General features: G+C 36.0%; 2 protein-coding genes across 3 annotated transcripts; one reads left to right on the top strand and one right to left on the bottom strand.

The window, feature by feature from the left end:
- The first annotated feature begins 1,596 nt into the window (after window positions 1-1,596).
- LOC121409402 (metallophosphoesterase 1-like) lies at window positions 1,597-10,283 on the top strand. The gene is made up of 8 exons (XM_041601339.1): window positions 1,597-1,955; window positions 4,321-4,429; window positions 4,869-4,972; window positions 5,518-5,598; window positions 6,081-6,282; window positions 7,041-7,163; window positions 7,790-7,930; window positions 9,680-10,283. Exons 1-8 carry the CDS (start codon window positions 1,597-1,599, stop codon window positions 9,848-9,850), a joined length of 1,290 nt encoding a protein of 429 aa, XP_041457273.1. The 3' UTR covers window positions 9,851-10,283.
- Window positions 10,284-16,012: 5,729 nt separating this feature from the next.
- On the bottom strand, window positions 16,013-21,753 carry LOC121407522 (cytochrome b5-like). 2 transcript variants are annotated; one of them, XM_041598649.1, is made up of 5 exons: window positions 21,659-21,753; window positions 18,041-18,175; window positions 17,681-17,717; window positions 17,203-17,294; window positions 16,013-16,123 (listed from the first exon to the last, which is right to left on the bottom strand). In XM_041598649.1, exons 1-5 carry the CDS (start codon window positions 21,749-21,751, stop codon window positions 16,100-16,102), a joined length of 381 nt encoding a protein of 126 aa, XP_041454583.1. In that variant the 5' UTR covers window positions 21,752-21,753; the 3' UTR covers window positions 16,013-16,099. The 2 variants fall into 2 exon arrangements, with proteins under 2 accessions (XP_041454583.1, XP_041454584.1); XM_041598650.1 differs by lacking the exon at window positions 21,659-21,753 and adding an exon at window positions 19,331-19,758.
- Window positions 21,754-21,955: the final 202 nt, after the last annotated feature.

The raw sequence follows: 21,955 nt of genomic DNA, 5'->3' as shown, positions 1-21,955 counted from the left end.
ATATATTTTGTAAATAGTAATTTGGAGACGTCATTGGTTCATGACCAGGAATTTTTTAAAATCAATGAGTGAAACTTTAAAATCATTAGGTTTTGATTTTTGATGAAATTTCAATGCTTGCTCTCTTTTAATTCAAAGTTTTGTTTTAGGGCGGACTGAACTCGCCCTTATATTTAGTTCTAAATTTATGATAAACACATTAGACCAGCATAATAAATGATTTATAATGGAGCATAGTGGCAGGAAAATAAAAATAACTTGATTGTATATTCTAAAGGACAAGTCCATCCCAACAAAAAACTGATTTGAATATAAAGAGAAACATCCAACAAGCATAACACTGACTCCATTTCATGCAAAATTGGATGTAAATTTAGCTTAATTTCATATAACAGTTTTTATGCACATCTTGGTCGGTATGCAAATGAGGAGACTGATGACGTCATCAAGTCACTATTTCTTTTGTATTCTATTATGAAATATTCAAATTTTCTCCCCATTGTCAAGTGAACAATTAATGATTAATACCTCCCTGTACGTGTTGTCAATTTAACGTGACTGTCGGTGGCTCACCGTAGATAGCGGCCTGTACCCCCTACTGGGCGATAGCTTAATAACTTTGTGAGCAGCCGATATCAAACCAAGATGAAACATGTGTACAAGTGCATGTATTAGAACTAATAAACCCTGAAAACAACCATTATTGACTAATGAAAAGCTAAAACTACAAGGCAAACCCCGATTTTGTAAATAGGTGTCTTATAGACGCCTAAATTGTACACATAAGTGTATGGGATGAAATTAAGATGGTGTTTCCGGTCACTTTATATTTCAATTTTTGAAGCACTAAATAATTATTTTCGAACGCAATTTCTTCTGGGCTTCATTTTTGTAACATATCACAGACACATGTGACAAGCGAGACCTTCCAGCTCAGATTTTTTAAGTTAACCAATCACTTTAATACTTTCCTGTTAATATGTTGGTCCGTATTGTCAAATATCTAAAAAATGAATAACAATTCAAAATGATGAAATACAAAAGAAATAATGAGTGATGGACATCAACTCTTTCATTTGCATATTACTGGGTTGAGCATAATATTATGACTGTTTTGTAAAAAATAAGCGAAACCTAAAAGTGTCACAACTTTCCGATTATTTTACATCCGATTTTGATGAAATTTTCAGCGTTATGATAGTTTTATTTTTCTCTATCAAAATTTTTCTGGGGTGGACTTGACCTTTAACTTTTCCGAAACATTGGCATTTTACTTTACCTCAGCTTATTGTATAGGAGGCTTGATAATAGCCCAGAGGCTACTTTTTACCTTATCTCATGGAAACCAAATACATTCGCTCTAAAAAAACCTGCTTCTAGCAAATGTATTTCAAGGGATAAATTAGTTTGCAATGTAAATGAAATAAATAAAATTTGAAAAAATCGCAGACAAAAAAAAATAGTGAAGCAACTGAGCTGTATCTGTCCCCGGCATCTGTCTTTGGCACCAAGATCAACATCCCGACCTCTCTTGTTCAGAGTTCGCGCAGTCAGATAGCAGACGTTTTGAATGCTGTACAGCTACGCAGCAATGCAATGGCAGGAATCCTGACATTCTTCAAGCCTATTCTGCGGTTTTTCATTTACAGTGGCATGATCATATTTATTTGTGAATACCTAGTTTACTACATTGTTATGTTCCAATGTCCATGGCCTTCTACAAGCTTTGAGAACGTCCATAATCATAATGGTCAAATCGCCGACTCTGCATGGGTTTTCAACGGGAAGCCACTCGGTTCCCATGCCAGAGCTCCGGGGTTGATAAACATTGAGACTCGATCGTCGTTAGCTGAGCAGAGGCGAAATGATGAAGATTTGACTTTGCGGGTTATTTTCATAGCAGATACCCATTTGTTAGGAAGTCGACTCGGTCATTGGTTTGACAAGTTAAGAAGGTAAATTTCATATTGGAAATGATTTAATGACGCTATTGACAGGATGCTTCAAAATTCAAATAACTGCCTTGAGGCTGGATCACACATTCACAGGGCATTGGCAATTACATGAAAGGGTCCTTGTGTCGCCCATTTGTTTTGATGCGTTGTTTGCAGCTCCCTTTACAAATTGATTATAAACTATTCTACAATTATTTACCCCACTTTAAAATTGATTTTTACATAAACAAATACTTAAAATATTACATTTTTAAGCAATGACATTCGTTCGTTTATTAATGGATGAATAAAATACTTTTGCAGGTACCTTAAAAAGGCGTTTCATATGGCGCATCATCATATTTCGGTGACAGATTTTCCTTGCAAAGACCCTTTTGTGCAATCTAGGGTAGGCCTGAAGTTCAAGTCTAGGCCTAGTTATTTTGTCTGTTCTCTAAATAGTACAAAACTTACAAATCTGACTATCATATAGATCTACTTTATGGATTGAATTGATAATACTTAATAGTCATCACTGTTCAGTATTACATGTATTTGTCGGATTCCCATTGTTATGTAGCTGTTGGATCTATTGCACTTTTATTTTCAACCAATGCAGGAGATACAGTTCATACATTTAAGGTAATCCTACTTACCTTGGTTGTAGAGACGAGAGACATCACCGGTATCCGACGACGAAGTTCCTTCAAGCTCTAAATCTCTGGTATAATCTCTTGTAGTGGTCTCAGTAAATGGTCTCTTGAAATGGTCTCTGCCGTGGCCCGGCGTGGCAGCTCTTTATATACGGGGGCTGCCGGGCCTATGGTTGACTGGGCAGCAAGGGCTATTGATCGGGGGAAACAGGGTAATCAGGGGCAGGGTCTCCTGCCCTACCATGTAATCTTACCGATTACTATACATTTATTGAAGATGATCATAAATAAGTTGATGATTGATAAATAATACAGGAACATGAGTAAGTCTGATGGTGACTGTACTCTGAAGATGTAAACACTGCATACTGATGTACTGTAGCTCTAAAACTGATGATCTCAAATCTCTCTGTATTCCAAAACTGACTGGAGATCAGAAATGAATCCCCTTTGTTATGTTCTGGTCAAGACTTTCTACAGCCAAACAGCTGTGGTTTATCCATGGGTATTTTGTCCATAACAAGTGTACAACTGTATATCATACTTTTACCCTGCATTGGGGCAGTCCGAGTGGACCTTTAAGTGAGAAAGAGGATTCTGGAGGAATGTGTTTGCATCAGAAGTTTAGTGAGAAGAACAAGTAATACTTTCTGGAGAAATTCTTAAATTAATTCCTGTCATGCTTCCTGTAGTAAAGTATTGATTGAGAATTGATTAGGTATGGATATATTATTGAATATGTGAGATATGTCTTTCATCACATAACACAGTTATACATTACGATAAATGAAAATGAAGAAATGTGACTGAAGATTTGAAAGAAATGTTAAGGTTCAGGGAGACAGTCCAGAGGACTGAATTTGCAACACGTTTCTTGATATGCATAAATATCAAAATTACTTGTAAATGAGAAAGATCACTGGATAATGCACCCATACATACATCCATGATTAGAGATTACTTTAGCAATTCATCTTGCAATATACCTGCATGTTAGTGACAAGGAAAAGGAAAGTAAGTCTCTTTGAAAATTACACATTATAACTCTTATGTGAAGCACTACATTCTACATGATTTATTGAAAATTTAAGGATTTTATTTTTAAATAATGTGTTTTATTGGTTTTGCAATCACAAACATAATCACAATATTTACATATCATTGGTATGATTAAAGGAATAAAACAACAAACATAGTGATTAAGGTTTGGACGTCTCCCTACCTGTGAAAGTAATTGGGCAAAAGGCACCAAATTCATTTCTTGATATTTCTAGTCTTTTACTTGCATATTGCCTGAATAAGTATTTAAGCAAAAGCTTGCAGGCAATAACTATTTTTTTAAAAATTGTATTTAACCCGATTAGTTGAGTAATTTCTTCCATATCATATTTTCTATTTGGGAAATGATATAAAAAATGTGGAATATAGAGACTTTGACCACATATAAAAGAATTGTTCTATGATCGGTGAAACATTTTGACATTAATTTCAAACAATCATTTTTTTATTCGAGAGGGAGGGGGGGGGGTGGTGCTAAACATGACCTTTCTACCGATGTCAAATTCCTTTAAATACTGATATGAAAACTGTAATGAAGAACAAATCAATTCCTTGCCATGTGTGCAAAAATAGTTCATGCTTCTGTTTCACAAATCTAATTTTTAAAAGTTTCTATACTTGGATCTTAATTTCTCCCATCCAATATACTATTTTTGCTTTTGTTTTTAAACAAGGGAATGGCAGATGGAGAGAGCTTTCCAGACAGCACTGACTTTGTTTGCTCCTGAAGCAGTTTTTGTTCTTGGTGATTTGACTGATGAGGGAAAATGGGCAGACAATAAGGTGAGGACAAGATCATTAGAGATATTCTCATTAAACAGTCTCAAGATAAGAACCAAAAGTAAGTGTGGTATGGGTAAGAATTTCCTTCATGAGCATATATTTAAGATTATTGGATATTCAAAATTCAATTTGAAATTGAAAAAAGGCAAATACAGTGTAGCTATGTTTCAGAAGATTATTATGAAACAAGCATGTTTATTGTTCACAAACAAAAGTGTATTTAATCATTTTCAAGTGTCTATTCTTTGCTAAGAGTTAGGGCAAGTAAAAAGTGTGCTCCAGAGAGATTTATGAATTGTAAAAAAAAAAAATGATTTCAGAGTTTGTCAGTGTTACTGATTATTTTTGTACCAAAATCTCAAATGGCTATAGAGTGGTGTAAGTCCTTTTTTAAACCATCTCAAAATTCAATTCCCAATTTTTTCTATTATCTCATCAGGAGTTTGAAGCTACAGTCAAACGTTTCAGGAAGATGTTCCGCCATTCACGAGGGGTTTATTTCAAGGTTGTCATTGGAAATCATGATGTCGGATTTCATGGCTCGTTAGTATTCTTCTCATTATGCGATATATGATGTATAGGAAAGAAAAATGTATGAGGCATGATGTTCAATCTAAAAATCTCATCAGTATCAAATTCATGATATGTCTGTTATCAGAATGATGTGCTTTCTCCTTCTCCTTCTCCTTTTCCTTGGTGCCATTTCTGCTTTTCACATGATAAAATGTCGATTTGCTAGTGTAAAGAATTTTTTTAGACATAGCTTTCAGGAAGGTTAACAACACCTATCCGTGCATTTAATGTTATGACCCCCACCTCACATAAGAATATAAGAAAATTATGATGATATGATAAATTAAAACAACAGCAATAATAAAATGAGTGAATAACTGAAAAAAACTATTAGTTAATAATGCTTTAAAAAGCAAATGAATAAAATGAAATGAAAGAAATAAATAACTTTAAAGAATGAATTCAAATAATTGTGACTCAAGCTATGGAGAGGCTACACAACTTTACTTGAGTTTATTTCATTTTTTTTACGATTAAAGTGACCATTTATTTATTTCACTTATTTTTATCCACAGCATGAGTAAGAGCAAGTTGGAGAGATTTTCTGATGCCTTCAACTCGTCTGGTGTTGAAGTGGTCACTCTAAAAAACAATAGGTAACCGAATTTCAACCTGATTTTACCCTGTTTTTAGTTTGTTTTATTTTTGGTTCACAGACGTTACGTTGTGAGGTAATTGCCTACTGATATAATCTGCGTGTGATGTATTTTTCAAATTCATGTGGAATTAATAGGTTTCATAATTTTCCAGGATATGAATAGGTAATTAACTTTTTGTGAAAACAAGACTAAGACAACAAAATATTTTCATTTAGTTTCAATCTATTTTGGTTACTGATTGGCTTATTATGGATCATTACTATTCGGCTTATAGTCTATGGAACACAATTATTGAACACGATCAATCCTAAAATTCCTAATCTAACATTATTCTGGTCCAAAACCTTAATCGCCCTCAGAGATATAAAGACAGTAGCAAATGTTGCAAGAGCATATAATGTGTCAACTTAATAACTTCACTCTTCTATTTAGTGACATCAAACTGTTGGAAATTTCTTTTTTTCTTTTGTAACCCCTAGTTTTGTGTTGGTGAACAGTATGGCCTTCCATGGCGATGGTTGTAACCTCTGTTTGCCTGCTCAGACGAAGCTTCGAGGTGTTTCTGAGAGGCTTAACTGCTCCAGGTTTGGACACCAGGGTGGAGTCAAGCAGCGAGGGAAGGTCAAGTCAAGGTGCAGTCATTACAGACCGTTACCTACAACACCTCCCATTCTCCTACAGGTAATTATGATTAAGGGAATGTCTTCAAGGCACATACTCATCGATAACTTTGGCCATATATGTAATATTTCAACTTGGTGACCCAAAATACCATCCTGTTTTAATATCTCTGGATTAGGGTTTCTTAGTTTTGGGATTATCACAGATACTACTGTAATTAAGGTTTGAATTAAGATTAGGTTTAAGGTGGGGGTCTAACATGATATACAGACTATTCATACTACCAGTAATTATCACTGGTGCATGTTTCCATGGAGTCTAAACTGTAAAGGAAAAACAGTTCTGGAGGTGTTTGCATTGGGTTTTCCAAAAAAGGCTTTTGATGCAGTTCATTACAGCTTAATCTGCCAAAGTTAAAACTCTTGGGACTGCATGAATCCGTTTGACATTAGAACATGTAAATAATATGTGTTTTGCATATTCTGGTTTGAATTTTTTTTGTTTTTACTTGGGGAAAGGTTGAGTAAGATAAAGTCTATTGGGGAATTGCAAGAAACTTGCGATCAATTGCAAGTCTATTTTTGGTGCCTGAATCAATCATATCTCTTGTAATTGATAGTAAATTTGTGATTGATTGCTAATCTGCTCCTTGAAACAAGGACTACAATATGACTTGCTACAGCTAAAATTGATCTATTAATTGTAAAATTGCAACAGAATACTTGCAATTGATTGCAAGTATTTTCTTGCAACACCCCCTTAGTGCATCAAGTATGCATGTGAATCATACTGGATGAACCCGTTTTGTTTCTTCCCAGCATTTTCCCTTGTACCGTCCAAATGATGAGATGTGTTTAGGTGTCGACGGAACACCGCTCGATGAGAAATATATTCCTCATGGACAGAGAAGAGAAGTTCTCTCTCAAGAAGCTACTTATACGGTAACTAAACCTGAGAATAATGCTATTTCTGCAAGACTTGATGAACTGTAGAAGTCAACATTTTGCTGTTTTGTGTGTCATTGTGTAGCGATTTCAATATAAAAATAAAGCTACAAAATGAAGAAGTATTCCCTATCATGTTAGAAATTAGAAATTTAAGAGTGCCATCAAGAGTATTTTCTTGACTCAAGGTATATTTGAGAGTTGTATTGAGGAAAAAACTCTTATTCTGTTCCATAATCCTGTATTCATTAAATTGAATACATAGCCTTTTGTAGAAATTAGTTATATAAATCTAAAAACCATTATTCAATGACTCTTAAATCATTTCACCTACATAAATCTGGATATGACTTTTGGAATAAGTTTCAAATGAAAGTTGAAAAATGACATGAAGAATTAGGGTGTCTGAATTATTTGCTTTAGAAAACCATCTCTCCCATCTGCAAATATGGAGAACAAAAACAGGAGATGAATTCGGTTTAAGAAATGCATGATTTTAATTCCTTCTGTTTGTTGATTTTAGCTTCATTTATTTTTTATTTCTACATTTTCATACAAATGCTCTTTTGGTTGCAGAAGCCAAAACTTCAAGTAATCTGTCAATTTTCTTTTTTTTTTACCAGTTATTATCATGGATCCGTCCTCGTCTTGTGCTTAGTGCTCACACCCATCATGGCTGCTACATCGTTCATCAGAATGTTACTCCAGAAATCTCAGTGCCTTCTTTCAGCTGGAGAAACAGAAAGAACCCAAGCCTTACTCTCGTGAGTATGAGATTAATAATGATAATAATAATAGCTGGATTTATTTATGAAGTGCTTTTTGCCAGAGGATACAAAGCGCTGCTATTATTACCCCGGCTTTAGCTTGAGCTACCATCACCAACGCTCAGTGCAAGGAGTCACTCTTGCCGGGTACCGATTCACCTCACCTTGTTCGAATGCGCCACAGTGTGGATAAATTTCTTGTTGAAGGAAAACATGCCATGGCTACGATTCGATCCCACAACCCTCTGTTTCAAAGGCAAGAGTCAGAACCACTAGACCACGATGCACCCACACAATGGGAGATTAATAGGAGTGTTGATGAAGAGACAAGGGAGGGGTCATTGAATTAGAGATGGGGAGGGGGGGTGATGGTAGTCTGTCACTTGGTATGATGTCTTACCCATGTGAAAGGAATTGTATAAACTGGGTCGGATCTTCAAACAAAGGTATCAGATGTCTTTGTAAGAATAGGGGACGTTTCATCAACATATTTGTCTGACAAGTTGTCAGATATGACATCTTTCCTTTATTCTGATTGGCTGAGAAGCACTGTAACTATGGTAAATGTCAGATAAAATGAGACTTTCTTGAAATGCTCCCCTAGGGTATTTTCAAGTCTTCTATTCTGATTCGCCTTTTTTTTTGGGGGGGGGGTGGCTGGGGCAGGGCTTCTTTTGTTCTGTGAGCTCCCCTTGGTTGCTAGCTTCACAAATACTCTGTTAATTGTCCAGTACATCAGAGCAGGTCCATTTTCAGCTCATGTTAATTCACGTATATAGAGGTGACAGGTCCACAAGTGTGTACGCTCCATCACACCCAAATGTGCAGCAACTTCCCATTGTATTTCTAAAGGTAAAACTAATTCTGAGTTTCATTGTTAAAAAAAACACATTTTCTGTTATTGTCTGTGTGCCCTCCATATTGCATTTTGGATGTGACATCACAATCCTATCCAGGGGGTGTTTCACAAAGATTTAAGTATGACTTAGGTCGCACTTAAAGGTATTGTTTAACTTTGTGAGCAGCCGATTTAAAAAATTCTGAAACCAAGATGAAACATGTGTACAAGTGCATGTATTAGAACTAATAAACCCTGAAAACAACCATTATTGAGAATGAAAAGCTAAAACTACAAGGCAAACCCCTATTTTGTAAATAGGCGTCTTATAGACACCTAAATAGTACACATAAGTGTATGGGATGAAATTAAGATGGTGTTTCCGGTCACTTTATATTTCAATTTTTGAAGCACTAAATAATCATTTTCGAACGCAATTTTTTCTGGGCTTCATTTTTGGAACATATCACAGACACAGGTGACAAGTGTGACCTTCTAGCTCAGATTTTTTAAAAGTCAAACCGATGTTAACCAATCACTTTAATACCGACGCGTACAAGATATGCTACGTGCAATCTTATTGATCAATACGCAGTAGGGCGCGTCCACTTCGCATGATCTGACCAATGGCGATCATGCCTTTTATATTGCATGCAACGAGGCATGTAAGTGCGACTCCAAGTCATACTCAAATCTTTGTGAAACGCTCCCAGGTTACTGCTGTCGGTAAGCTCATCCCCCCTCCCCCTTCCCCACCCCAATGGGTTGTGGAAAGAATTCTCAGTCCAATGCATGGACTATGTTTTTGTATTAAGACTGAGAGCAAAATTGCACCAGGATGAATACATTCCAACACATTTTAGGGGAATAGAATACCATTGTTTATCCTCCATCTTTTTACTTCCCAGGCTTCAATATCTCCTACTTCCATCGCAATCAACAAGTGCTTCCTCCCAGAAGAATCTCTCATCATCACACTTTACGCTGTATCTGGTGTTGTCATGGTAACATACTTTCTTTATTATTTGGTCTGTATCCTATTCAAGCATCGATGGAGGAGACATGTGAAAGTACTATGATGCTATGTCACAATTATTAATCCATGTCACGTCCATGAAAATGTCTTAAATTTGATGGTGCAATATGAATATATTTCAGTTATACTATACTTTGTAGCTTTGTAGAAATCATAGAATATGTTGAGTTGCTAATGACACAGTTTATTCTATACTCTACTCTTACAAGGAAGAGCTATCATGTCACTGAAAATAAATTAAACTTTTTGCTCGTCAAATTTTCTGGGATTGTAAAACAATTTTGATTTTAAGAAATATTGATTGACTAGAATACAGAGAGAAGAGAATATAAAAGGACATTCAATGGAAGAGTTGACTAAGTTGATTTTGAAATATTGTCATAAATGCAATATCATTTGACAGAAAGCCATTCATTAAAGACCCTGACCGGTGTAAAAACAATCATATATTAAAAGAAAGGCAATGATTCATACAATACAAATATACCAAAAATATTCTATACATCTCCTTCCATTTTTTAGAAATATTAGATAAAAATAAGAGAAACTGCTCCTCCAAAGTACGCTTCGATTGAGCACCCCACGTCGCCTGGAAAGGATGACGTCATGTTGTGTCTGGAGGGTTGCGAATCCATAGGTTTGTGTACAAAAGCATTGGGTATTTTCTTCCATTTCTATATTATGAATCCAATTTTTTTTCTGTTTTCAGATGAAAATGGCACTCACAATTATTCACTGTTGAAATTGATGGAAACCTACAACTATTAACTGCCTTTTTTGTGACTTCTTTGTTTGGCTCTTATTGGGCCTAAATTGCTATGTCAGGAAAAGTTGTGATACATAATCTGAATGCAGATAGATTTGAAATCCACGCCAAATAAGCAGGAAATAAAATATGGCAAAAACTAGTTCAAAACTGTAGATTTCATAATTTAAGCATATAGGAAAAAATATATGTGATATCACTCTGTGATGGAAGTGAAGAAAATGAAATGCGTAATCTGGAAAGCAAAAAAATAACCCAGTTTTTCTGTGTACAAACCTATGGAATCGCGACGCTTCTTACACAACGTGACGTCACGGTCTCGAGGCATTTGAAAAGCACAATAAAGCCTATTTTCTAAGCCGGGTTCGAAGCCCGATAATTGGAATATTCTTAAGCAAAATACTCAGCTGGGAAGGGTGAAAATGAATAAAGCTCACAATGCTGTATTTAGTAGCTTCTAAGCTTTCGATTGGTATATAATTTGTCAATTTCATTTTTGGGTCCGGTCTGGGTCTTTAAAAACATTAATCTGAAATTGAATTTGTTTATTTTGTGAATTTATTTTATATGCAGCACATGTATATTTGGAATTTTATCAATCATCATTGCTTTGTGTCTAAAGCCTAGTTTTACTTTACAAACCTGGGCCTTGCCAAACACATATACAGTAGAGGTCATTATGAATAGGAAAATTAAGATTCAGTGTTAGTTGTGGATTGTGAAACCTCCAGACCTTTATTGATGCTATCTCCATAACAGTTAGTCATTAATCTGTACCAAGAGGATTTTGAATATCTGATCAGGGCCGATTGCAGAACAAATGGAGTGCAGATCCCTAACATGGGCATTCCATTACCGGTAGTCGCTAATCAAATTCTATTTGATTGCAACTCTATCTGCGATGGGCTTCAATCCTATTGGCTTATTTTCATTATCATCAATCCAAAGTTTTAAATCCAGTTTGTCCCCATGAACGGGGGTGACAGGCCAGTTTAACCTCAAACTCCCAGTATTACCCCCCTTACCTGCTCCCTCCACCTCGCCCAATGCAGTGCATCCTCCACCCTCAACCCAATCCTCCACCCTCAACCCAACCCTCCTACCTTCCTCCACTTGCCTCATCCATGTCTTCTTTGACCGTCCTCTCCTTGACCCACCCAACCCGAACTCAAAAGCCCTTCTAAAAACATGCCTGTCATCCCTCCTCAGCTAGGCCCATACCAATGTACCCCATTCACCTTCATCGACTGGTCCACTGATGTAAATTCTGACGGTTTCCATGGTGAAGAATAGTGTAGTAGGTTTCACGGTACACCATGTATCTTCCTTGGGCAAGTGTTGGTCCTTAAAAGGACCACCCAATCTTGACGTTTCGACAAGTGTGTTCTTTTTGTCCATAGGAGAATGAGGATGAAAAGAACACACTTGTCCTTTTCAGGACCAACGCTTGCCCAAGAAAGATACATGGTGAACCGTGAAACCTACAACACTAGACTGGTCCACTGCTTCTTCTTTCAAACCCAACGTTTGCATCCACTCCTCAGTCTTCTTCCTGTCCATCAACTTCACATCACTCCCACCATTGCTCCCCTTTCCTCTAAATCCCCATCATGTTCATTATGCACTGTGCAAACATTTACTGTTATATGACACCTTGATAGATCCTTGTCATTTGATTGGTTGTTTGATATCGATCATTCAGCCCATTTTACAATGACGTCATCAACCGTGTAATTTTGGATCCATACGATTTTGTCCATTGCATGCGCACATGTTGTAGGTACGCACAATTACAGACCGAGCATATTTTGCATCAAAATTCATGAATTTCACATGAAAAAGAATCTATTCGTCAGTGTCATACTCATATAAACCAAATAAGGAATGTTATCATTCGTGCAGTGGACAGAATACTTAATTCTGTGAAAGATAAAATGAATGATCCATTTAACTCGGCTACGCCTCGTTGAATGGATCATTTCATCTTTCACCTCATGAAGTTATTCTGTTCATTGCACTCATAACATTAATTATTTGTGTACTATATCACAGGTGGGACTTGTCATGTTAGTACCTGGTACTCTAAACTCATCAGTAGTGTGAACGGCTTGTGTCGAGTAGATTTGGAGTGGCTAATTATGATCTTTTAGCCAGCCAAAATGTTGAGATGGATGTGAAAGGGGTCATATCAGATATAGCCAGACTTCCTCGTAAAAGTCCATTTCAGTAGGTAGTAATGATAAATAACTGATTATTTTTATTTGGTTTTATATAAGTGAGCTATTTTATATTATCACATGTGAAAAGATCACAATAAAAATACAATGCTTGGCACACTGGCTAAGCCTTTTTCAATACTTCAAGGCATTATTTTGGGTGTGTGTTGTACAGTCCATATTGAACCCACTTGATGAAATGTTGTGTTTGCCTAAATGATAGTGAAAATATAAGAAATTTGAATAGAGTTTGTCAATTTCACAAGATTGCTTTTATTGGTGTGAAGTTAATCATAATTATTTGAGTCTAAAAAATCTAAAAGTCTAAAAATAATGAATTTGAAGAAAAATATACAGGAAAAGAGGATTTGTTACATTCTTGATAACATAGTACATTCCTTTTTTTCTAGCTTCATTATATTTGCATAAGCTCTATATGTTAAGGAGCTTTCTTAATCATTTCATTGAAAGATTATTTGTTCCTAGTCAAGTTTTATTTCTTGTTCACATTTGTCAGCCTCTAGCTACCTCAATTCTTTTCCATATAATGTATACAATTTAATGATATTGTAATTCCATTGTATGTCAACATGAAAAAAAAATTAAAATTAATATTTTATTCATTTTTATTGTTTTAAATGCAATATGAAAATAGAAATACTCAATTTTTTTTGCCCAATTGATCGTGGGCCTGGCAGCCACCGTGCAGTGCCAGATCGACATAGCTCCATCCCTTTAACTGTTGAACGCCAAACAGGGTAGCAGGAGTTACCATCTTTAATATCTTTTGGTCTCACGTGGCCGGGGCTTTGAACTCCTGACCTCCCGGTTGTGAGATGGACACTCTTACCAACTGAGCCAACACACCGGTTTAACATGGGTCTCTTTACTGAAATTTGGTTGTATACTGTGAATTTCCGTGTACCCTGCTAAGAATGTCTGTAAATAAGAGAAGGGTATTTTAGTTTTATTTTACTTCTATGAATGTATACTATGTAAATATGCAGGCCTGGAATATTAATTTGCATTGCTATAGTAATTTTCTAAGATAATTTCTTGAATGTCTTTCAAACAAATATATACATATATATATATATATATATGATTTGCATATAGAGGATGTGTTTATGTATTTTTCAGTTGACTGATTTTTTAACACTAGTGATTTATCTCAAATAGTGATTAACAATCCTCACAAAGTTGCCTTTATATTCTTTATTTTTAAGTCTCCAAATCCACCCCTTATTATTCATCGTAGAACATTTTTTTTTGCAATCTCTGATGTAGTACCTGAAGCCCGTAACACAAAGCTTAGCAATGATCGTAGAACATTTGTCTACGACTGATTCCATCGACTACAATGTGCAATCAGTCGTGAAAATTTAGTGTACAGTTAATTGCTAACCTTTGTGTCACGGACCCTGGACAAGATAAATGGAGACCAGGGCCTATAGATATATCAGAATATACCAAGGCATCGACTCTGTCTTCCTCAACTTGAACCGCCAAGAAAAACACAACAGGGAGACAGACTTTGCTCTCATATCACCATAGTTTTAATTAATTTCAGCATTATCAAAGTACAGGGCCCCAGTCTAACAAAGATTTATGATTGATCCGATCAATTGTAACTCTGTGGAAATCCATCAGTGTCATATTTGTTTTCTACGAAATATTTGCAGTGTCCTTGGTATGCAAAGAGAAGCGCAGTTAATTTTCAAGAAAACAATGGATGCATGAATATACATCAAACCTAGAAGATATTTTGAACAAACATGCATAATAGATGTTGACGTTGCTGGCTGTCCATAGCTGTGATTGATCGGATCAATCGTAACTCTTTGTTAGACGGGGCCCATTCAGAAGTACTGAGGTATATAAAGAGGTATATAATAAATCTGTAACCCATGGGTCACTCTCCTTATGGCCTGCTATCCCCACCCATGTCCAACAAACCTCAAAAGTGCATCCTAACTGGCGCAATAGTAAATTTGCAGCCCTAAATGGCAGAACAAGTGAAAAGTTATGGAAATCCGTAATTTGATGCATGTACCTACGAATGGTGCGGGAAAGGCAACCATACCGCCATGAGACCCTGTTTAATGTTTGTTTTTTTCTTTTCTGGACGCCTGTGCTTAGCAGCAGAAGATGTAGAGAGTGACCTCTAGGATCGATAGGAGCTAACTGGCTGCAGCGCTATCGATTTTTTTTTTTTTTTGGGGGGGGTGGGGGACTTATCTGAAGTGATAACGCTCGTATTAATTTAAAGAAAATACTGCTAAAATACACATTTCTTTTTTTTTTTGGGGGGGGGTGATGTTTGCTTGTTGGAGGATTCATAGTAATATTTGAATCTCAGAACATTTTTTTATAAAGAATAGTGCACCCTGTTACGGCACATTTTGGTAAATTGCACGTTTTGGGTAAATTACCCAAATGTGCAAATTTACCAATATGTGCCGTTTGGTAATTTACCAAAATGTACAATTTACCTAAATGTGCATAACATGTCCCCACTTTAATGAAATCTATGATCCACTCCAGTACTTTAGCATAATCTTATATTATAAAGGTAAACAAATACATAGTATACAAGCAAATGAATACATACTAAGTTTATGTAATAAATATGATAAAAATCAATCAAGAATTACCCTTGTGATATGTTGTTATCACTATAATACTTATGATCTATGCCTGATAACATAAATCATATGTTTTCATTATGTACCAGTTTCCTAGTATTCTCATAAAGGCCCAGGAAGCCCCTAGGACTATCTTGTAGTTTGCATACAGCTGGCGCAGGCTACAATAAACAATTCATTAAAATCTATAAAATATATATTTTGCCATATGGTCTATATTTACTTGTTGCAGCATTATCATGACAAGATATATAAAAGTGAAAGACAGTATAGAAGAATATACCAGTATTATTCACAAAAACTATAATAAATACCTTATTTCTTCTATAAGCAATCGCAACCACACAAACCCAGGTGCAAAATAAAATCAAGGATTCATATTCTTGATTCATATCTGCACATTAGAATATATATCAGAAAAAAAAAATTGCGATTAAAATTCAACTGCTACAAATTTTAATTGAATAAAAGTGACTCATATAATAGCAAAGCTGCCTCCAAATCACGAATTACACATACATGTATATACTATACACTTTATTTAAAAAATGGACTCCATATTTCTCAGTTCTTTTCTCTTAAGACAAGAAGACACCGTGATATTGCATATTTATGTTAGATTTACCATTTAACTTATTATAAAAGCAAGGACTATATAGAAGTCGTCAACCTTTCTCCAGACGCTCGTTCTGTATACAGATAAAACATTTGGAAGGAATATACAGAGAAACGGTAGGCAATGAGAGGAGGGAGGGATGTGGAAGGAGGAGAAGGAGGAAAAAAAAGGAGGAGGAGAAGAAGAAGAAGAGGAAGAAGAAAAAAAAGGAGGTGAAGAAGAAAAAGAAGGAGGAGGAGAAGAAGGAGGAGGAGATGAAGAAGGAGGGGGAGATGAAGGAGGGGGAGAAGAAGAAGAGGAAGATGAAAAAGAAGAAAAGAGGAAGAAGAGGAGGAATGAGAAGAGGAAGGAGGAATTAGAGCAGGAGAAGAGGGGGTGCAGAAAATAGGTAAACATTAAAAAGTCTACTAAAAATATTACCAAAACCATGCGTATATTTACAGCCTCTTAACCACATTGTTTGAATCAATTGAAATTATTGTAATGGGGAGGGGGGGGGGGGGGCGCACCAACACTGAGATGGAGACGCATAAATCACGTCGATATAAATCCTGTCACATTTGTTTTTTAACATTATGGAGTTGTACATGCTTGACCTACAATGGTATTTCATATTTAAATTAATTTTTCCATGTTCAGCCTGGAGTAATGAGCCTACCATTTTAAGGGAAAGAGGCAGAAATTATTATTACAAGCGAACGAAGTGGACGAATAAAATATCATGGATGTGTCCCCCAAAAGGGTCACCTTTTCTTCAAACATTTTCTGAAAAGCAAAAGAGAGAAGATATAGAGCTCAAAGATATTTGCATCTTCCCCGTTATTTATTTTTTACAAGGGACAAGCAAAAATTATATGATTTAAATAAAGTCATTAATTTCAACCACTCACGTCCCATGACGCCAGCAGAGGAGGTGTGGGGGTTGGGACATTTATTCTTGTAAACAATTTTCCAAATGTCTTTTTTCCATTTTCATGCCCCCCCTGGATCCACAACCGATATTTCAAATTAGTTTCCTTTTTTTTTGTTACACAGGGAAGTAGTACTGTACCTTGTAGTGAATCAACGTGTCTTTGGATGCGGACCGTTTTGTTTGCCTCTCTCTCTCTTCAAAATAATTTCTGTGAATCAATAGGTAAAAAAAAATCTTACCGTATTCAATTGACCGATCATAAAGCCAGCTAGCAGCTTCTTTGCGTCATCTGAATGACCCTTCCCCTCGAAGGCATAAGTTGCGTCAGTACCTTTTGATAAAGAGAGTTGCATTCGCAAAGGATATACTATGTATATATATCAGATCGATTCTTGATAGCCGAATAACTTCATAACAAACTTGCAGGTAATAGATTTATGGGCATTTTGATCCCATGGACAAACTATTTTATAAACCATATTATAGTCGTGACTGATATAACATTTGCATCAAAATTTATGGTAAATACGATAATAGGTAGCAATGGAAGAATTCTTTGTAGAAGAGGGAATTTTACCAATATTGATGGAAAGTGAAGTGGGGAGAGTAAGATGGAGGGAGGGAGGGTGGGGGGGGGCAGAGACACCCACGCAACCTAACAGAAGCAGAAAGTGCACGGGGGTGGGTGATATAAAAAATAAAACCTATATAGCCTACCTGCCCTCTCCATAATGATTTCCCATCCGCCAGGATGCTGAAAAATAAAACAGAATAGCCAAGAAGAAAGGTCAGCTACGTATGTAAATTGTCATGAAATAATCTGCTGTACAAAATATTAATTTTTAACATGAGGGGTACTCCGGGCTGAAAATAATTTCATCTAAATAGATGTAATAGAATTCACCACACGAAATGCTGAAAATTTCATCAGAATCTGATAAAGTTAATGGATTTTCAAGTTTTGCTTACCAAGGTGCAGGGGAATATTGCCTGAAAAAAAGTTATTAAAAATATTTTGTGAAAGGCAATGACATATTATCACAAGTGTTAAATGGGCTATTGTAATGTGAAACCCACCTCTGAAATAAATGACGTCACATCATAGACAAAATCTTTAATGACAAGCCAACACGAACCACGATCTGAATGTAGAGCCACCTCCTTCATTGAAAACTGAGTGATATCATCAACGTTATTGTTGTTTGGACCAGACTGTAAGGGGTCAGAATAAAATGACAAATATTTACATAATTTGATTAATTAACGATTCCTATAGACGGTGGCAAAAGGGATCCAATTATGTCTAAGGGCCTATTCACACGTGAATCTTGAATCATCGTAATAATGACTGCGATTGTAATCGTGACTGTGATTAGCGTTCGTGATTCCAATCATGTTCAAGTTTGGTTTGACACATGCTAAATATTCGTAATTAGCCTTATTTTCACTGGAATCATCATTCAAATTACGATTTTATATACCGTGTGAAAGGGCGGTAGAATTGTTCACCGATAATTTGATTTTTGATACGCCTGGACATTTCTCAGGTATATTTTATATTCGTTATATTGTAGTACCAATACGAATTTTTTTATAGGGGTTTAGGGCACCGAAGCATACTTTATTGTATTTTGTATAGATCTATTTTGTGTGGGGGTGAGGCCTTTGTAGATTCATGGGGCCGATTGCACGAAAGGGTCTTTGCAAGGACCGTCTTTCGTGTCGCCCATCTTTTATGATGCGCCATGTGAAACGCATTTTAAATAAATCACCTGCAAACATATTTCATTCGTCCGTTAAAATTAACAAAATATTTGTTTATAAAATGATGTGATATATCATGAAATTGTATAAAATTTGATTTAAAAGCAAGCTAACGAATTTTATTCTTTATCATAAATTTCAGAAACACCCCACTTATAGCGTATCATAAAAGATGGGCGACACGAAAGACGGTCCTTGGAAAGACCCTTTCGTGCAATCGGCCCCTGGTTCTTAATTGTAGTAGGCATAATCACAAGATCATAAGGTGCGAGGCTCAGGGGGCGGGGTAGAGAGGATACGAGGTTCATATGAGTTTATGGCATGGAATAGAATCACAGTTAAAAATGAAATCGGAAAAGGCTTCGATCCGCAGGTCACAGTAATAGGATAATTATCGGTATGAAAAAAAAACAACAATTGGGATGAACAGATCGAGATCCATACACTATTTAATATTAAGAAAACATATATACTTCATAATTACAGAAAACATTGAATATACCTGCAAACATAACAAACATAAATAAGCATATAAAAGTGTATATAGCTCATACAAGGGCCTTTTAAAAAACAATCTTGCTTTTGCAGTTAGGCGTATCTTACCGCTGTAAAGGAACTCGTTTCTGCAGTTGCCATTGCACAAAACTTTCGCTTATCTAAAACACACAAATTAAGGTTCTCAATTCGTCAGCTTATGTTCCTACTGATGAATGAACAGATCGACCATCCTTAAAAATCTTCCTAATAATACCACTTATTGTCGGGTCCGCTGTCACACAAGTAAACTATGAAATCCTGTCAGACTGTTTAAAAATTCAGAAGTTGATGCTGAAAACATTATTCCAACTCGCACATATCTCGGTGGCCCGGTGCAATATATACAGCATAGGGTTTATGAAAAAAACCGGGAGAGGGTTTTAACAATAGAAGACCGATGTCGCGAGTTTGTTCAATGCATTCATCCTTGCGATGCGAGGAACAATTAGTATTTTATTGATCGAAAAGAAAAAGGGCGCCGCATTATTTGGCTCACCGAAACAAAATTTTTATGGACTCTGTGCAGTGAGAGCGACGCTAACCAAACGCTCTTGAAAAATCCTTGTGGTATGAGCAAAACTATTGAAAGGGGGGGGGGGGGGATAAATTTGGTATATTAGTATTTGAGTATAATACTTGACAAACAATTGACAATAAATTTGTTTTAAAAGAATGGAATGCGGATATTGACGATAATGTTTAAAAGTAGTTGGTTGAGAACGTTTTAACTTCCTTCTACCCCTTTTGACTTGGGAGTATTGATTGATTGATTGATTTTATTTGTCTGGTAACTATGAACAAGTACAAGAAAGTATGAACAGAAGTGTATACCTTGACAGGATTGCCCATGAAAGCCGAGATGGCTTATTTCCAATTTGTTATAGGCGTATTGATCACTTTTAATGAAGAAATTATTTTAAAGGGTTTCAGGGGGCAACTTCCCTAAGTTAAACCCCGGCTACCCCATTATCAGTCAAGTGGTAAATTTACTCTACAAGGTATACAGTCTGCCTTGCAGTTAACTGGTGAAATCAATCATTAATAAAATGATTATTTTTATATCATTATGACAATTACTATTCAAAGTTCATTGTAAGCGCTGTCACAAACACTCCAAAGTATATCTTTAATCAAAATGAATTTATGCCATCAACTGCATTTATGGGATAATGAGTATCAAAGGTTCCATTCTATCAAAGTGCACTGAAGCTCAGTTATTATCATTACGTTTATATTATATTGCGTATTATTATAACGTGAAAATGTCCTTTAAAACCACTGCACTCCCGGAATGTGTGTGTGTTGTATGTGGGCTCGCCTGGGGGTGTGTATGAAATACTCACACCTGATTGGATGACATTTGTGCGATCGCTGAATGAACTGGCGCAAAGCCAAGTTTAGGCTTACGCGTTCAAACCTCAATATGATTTAAAAAAAAAAACCTCCCGAAAAACAGTGCAAATAGGCAGCAAATTACACTCCTGTCAACAGTATACAGAGCAAACAATATCAATAAGTAAATGAAAATGTATTACAGAAGAAAAACAAAATGAGAATCGAGTCGAATTAGTGAGAGTGCGTGTGTGGTCAAAATAAGAATGAAGTTCCGATTAACAATAAATGGCTGATTTCTGTAGACCGTGTGCGGGTCAGGGGTCAAGCTCAACAACAACGTCATAGTTTTATTTCTCGAATACACAATACCAGCAAAATGGAGAATGGTCAATCTTATTTCTCCATGGTTTGCACTTCCATCCTTTCCTATTTATAAAAAGTCGCATGTATATAAATGCGATGTTCATTACTTTTTTTCGTGGGTGTGTGTGTGTGTGTGTGTGAGAGAGAGAGAGAGAGGGGGGTGTAATGAGTTCTGAAAAAAAATGACGAGGGAAACAATTGCCATGGACTTTGGGAAATGGATAATCATGTTTGCTGTAATATTGGAAGCATGTTGTTTTCTGAAGCGGGAAATATACAGTGAATATTATACTTAATCATATACATGATATTAAGCCTATGTATAGATTGTATAGGCCTAAAAGTAAATTAGATTCCAGATCAATCCATGTGGTAATATTGATAAAAAATCTGAGGTTAAGGATGTCGATGCTTGGCCCTATACAATTAACTACGAAGGAATATAATATACATGCACCATTATGCAGTCGTTAGATTAGCAGAGGATTTTAAGATACCTATGCGACCAGATAATGAAAAGGAATACGTATTTATCTAAAATTATTATTATACAGTTCAAAACAATACCGTAGAGCCTCGGCCGCGTTGATGCCGCGTGATGTTATTTTCACATGGCAAGATTCATGACTGTTATCAGTTTAAGCTAAAATGATATACCAAACAACAAATGGATAATTACAAGATAAGCAGTCTTACCTTATTGATATATTCACCCTTGACCATATTTATTTTCTTGATCCAATTATTATAAAAAGTAACTTTACACTCGTTCATGCACACATGCACCATCCACGCAACGTGTATGCTCAATGGTATAAAATTCCCACGTCTGTAAAATACATCCTGCGTGTAGAAGGACAAGGAGCATTCCTTGCCAGTGCCTGTTCATCGACAACTTTCACAAGTTACTAGAATGCTCGCTTCTGATTGGCTGGGAGTAAATTCGTAATTGAGCACCACAGACCAGACACCCCATGAAAAGCTCCCCCGGTG

The sequence above is a fragment of the Lytechinus variegatus genome, chromosome 2, assembly GCF_018143015.1.
Source record: "Lytechinus variegatus isolate NC3 chromosome 2, Lvar_3.0, whole genome shotgun sequence".
NCBI classification, from domain to species: Eukaryota; Metazoa; Echinodermata; class Echinoidea; order Temnopleuroida; family Toxopneustidae; genus Lytechinus; species Lytechinus variegatus.
Note: the sequence above shows the minus strand (reverse complement) of the source record. Positions and strands in the feature narration are given on the sequence as shown.

Excerpts from the sequence above, each read along its gene's own strand:
- LOC121409402 (XM_041601339.1), top strand. The coding sequence starts at position 1,597 with ATGGCAGGAATCCTGACATTCTTCAAGCCTATTCTGCGGTTTTTCATT. Across the intron at positions 4,430-4,868 it reads GAAAATGGGCAGACAATAAG|GAGTTTGAAGCTACAGTCAA; the intron begins GTGAGGACAAGA and ends TTATCTCATCAG. Across the intron at positions 7,164-7,789 it reads CTCAAGAAGCTACTTATACG|TTATTATCATGGATCCGTCC; the intron begins GTAACTAAACCT and ends TTTTTTTACCAG.
- LOC121407522 (XM_041598649.1), bottom strand. The coding sequence starts at position 21,751 with ATGGTGCATGTGTGCATGAACGAGTGTAAAGTTACTTTTTATAATAAT. Across the intron at positions 18,176-21,658 it reads AGGGTGAATATATCAATAAG|TCTGGTCCAAACAACAATAA; the intron begins GTAAGACTGCTT and ends GACCCCTTACAG. Across the intron at positions 16,124-17,202 it reads TGATCGGTCAATTGAATACG|AACGAGCGTCTGGAGAAAGG; the intron begins GTAAGATTTTTT and ends ATCTGTATACAG.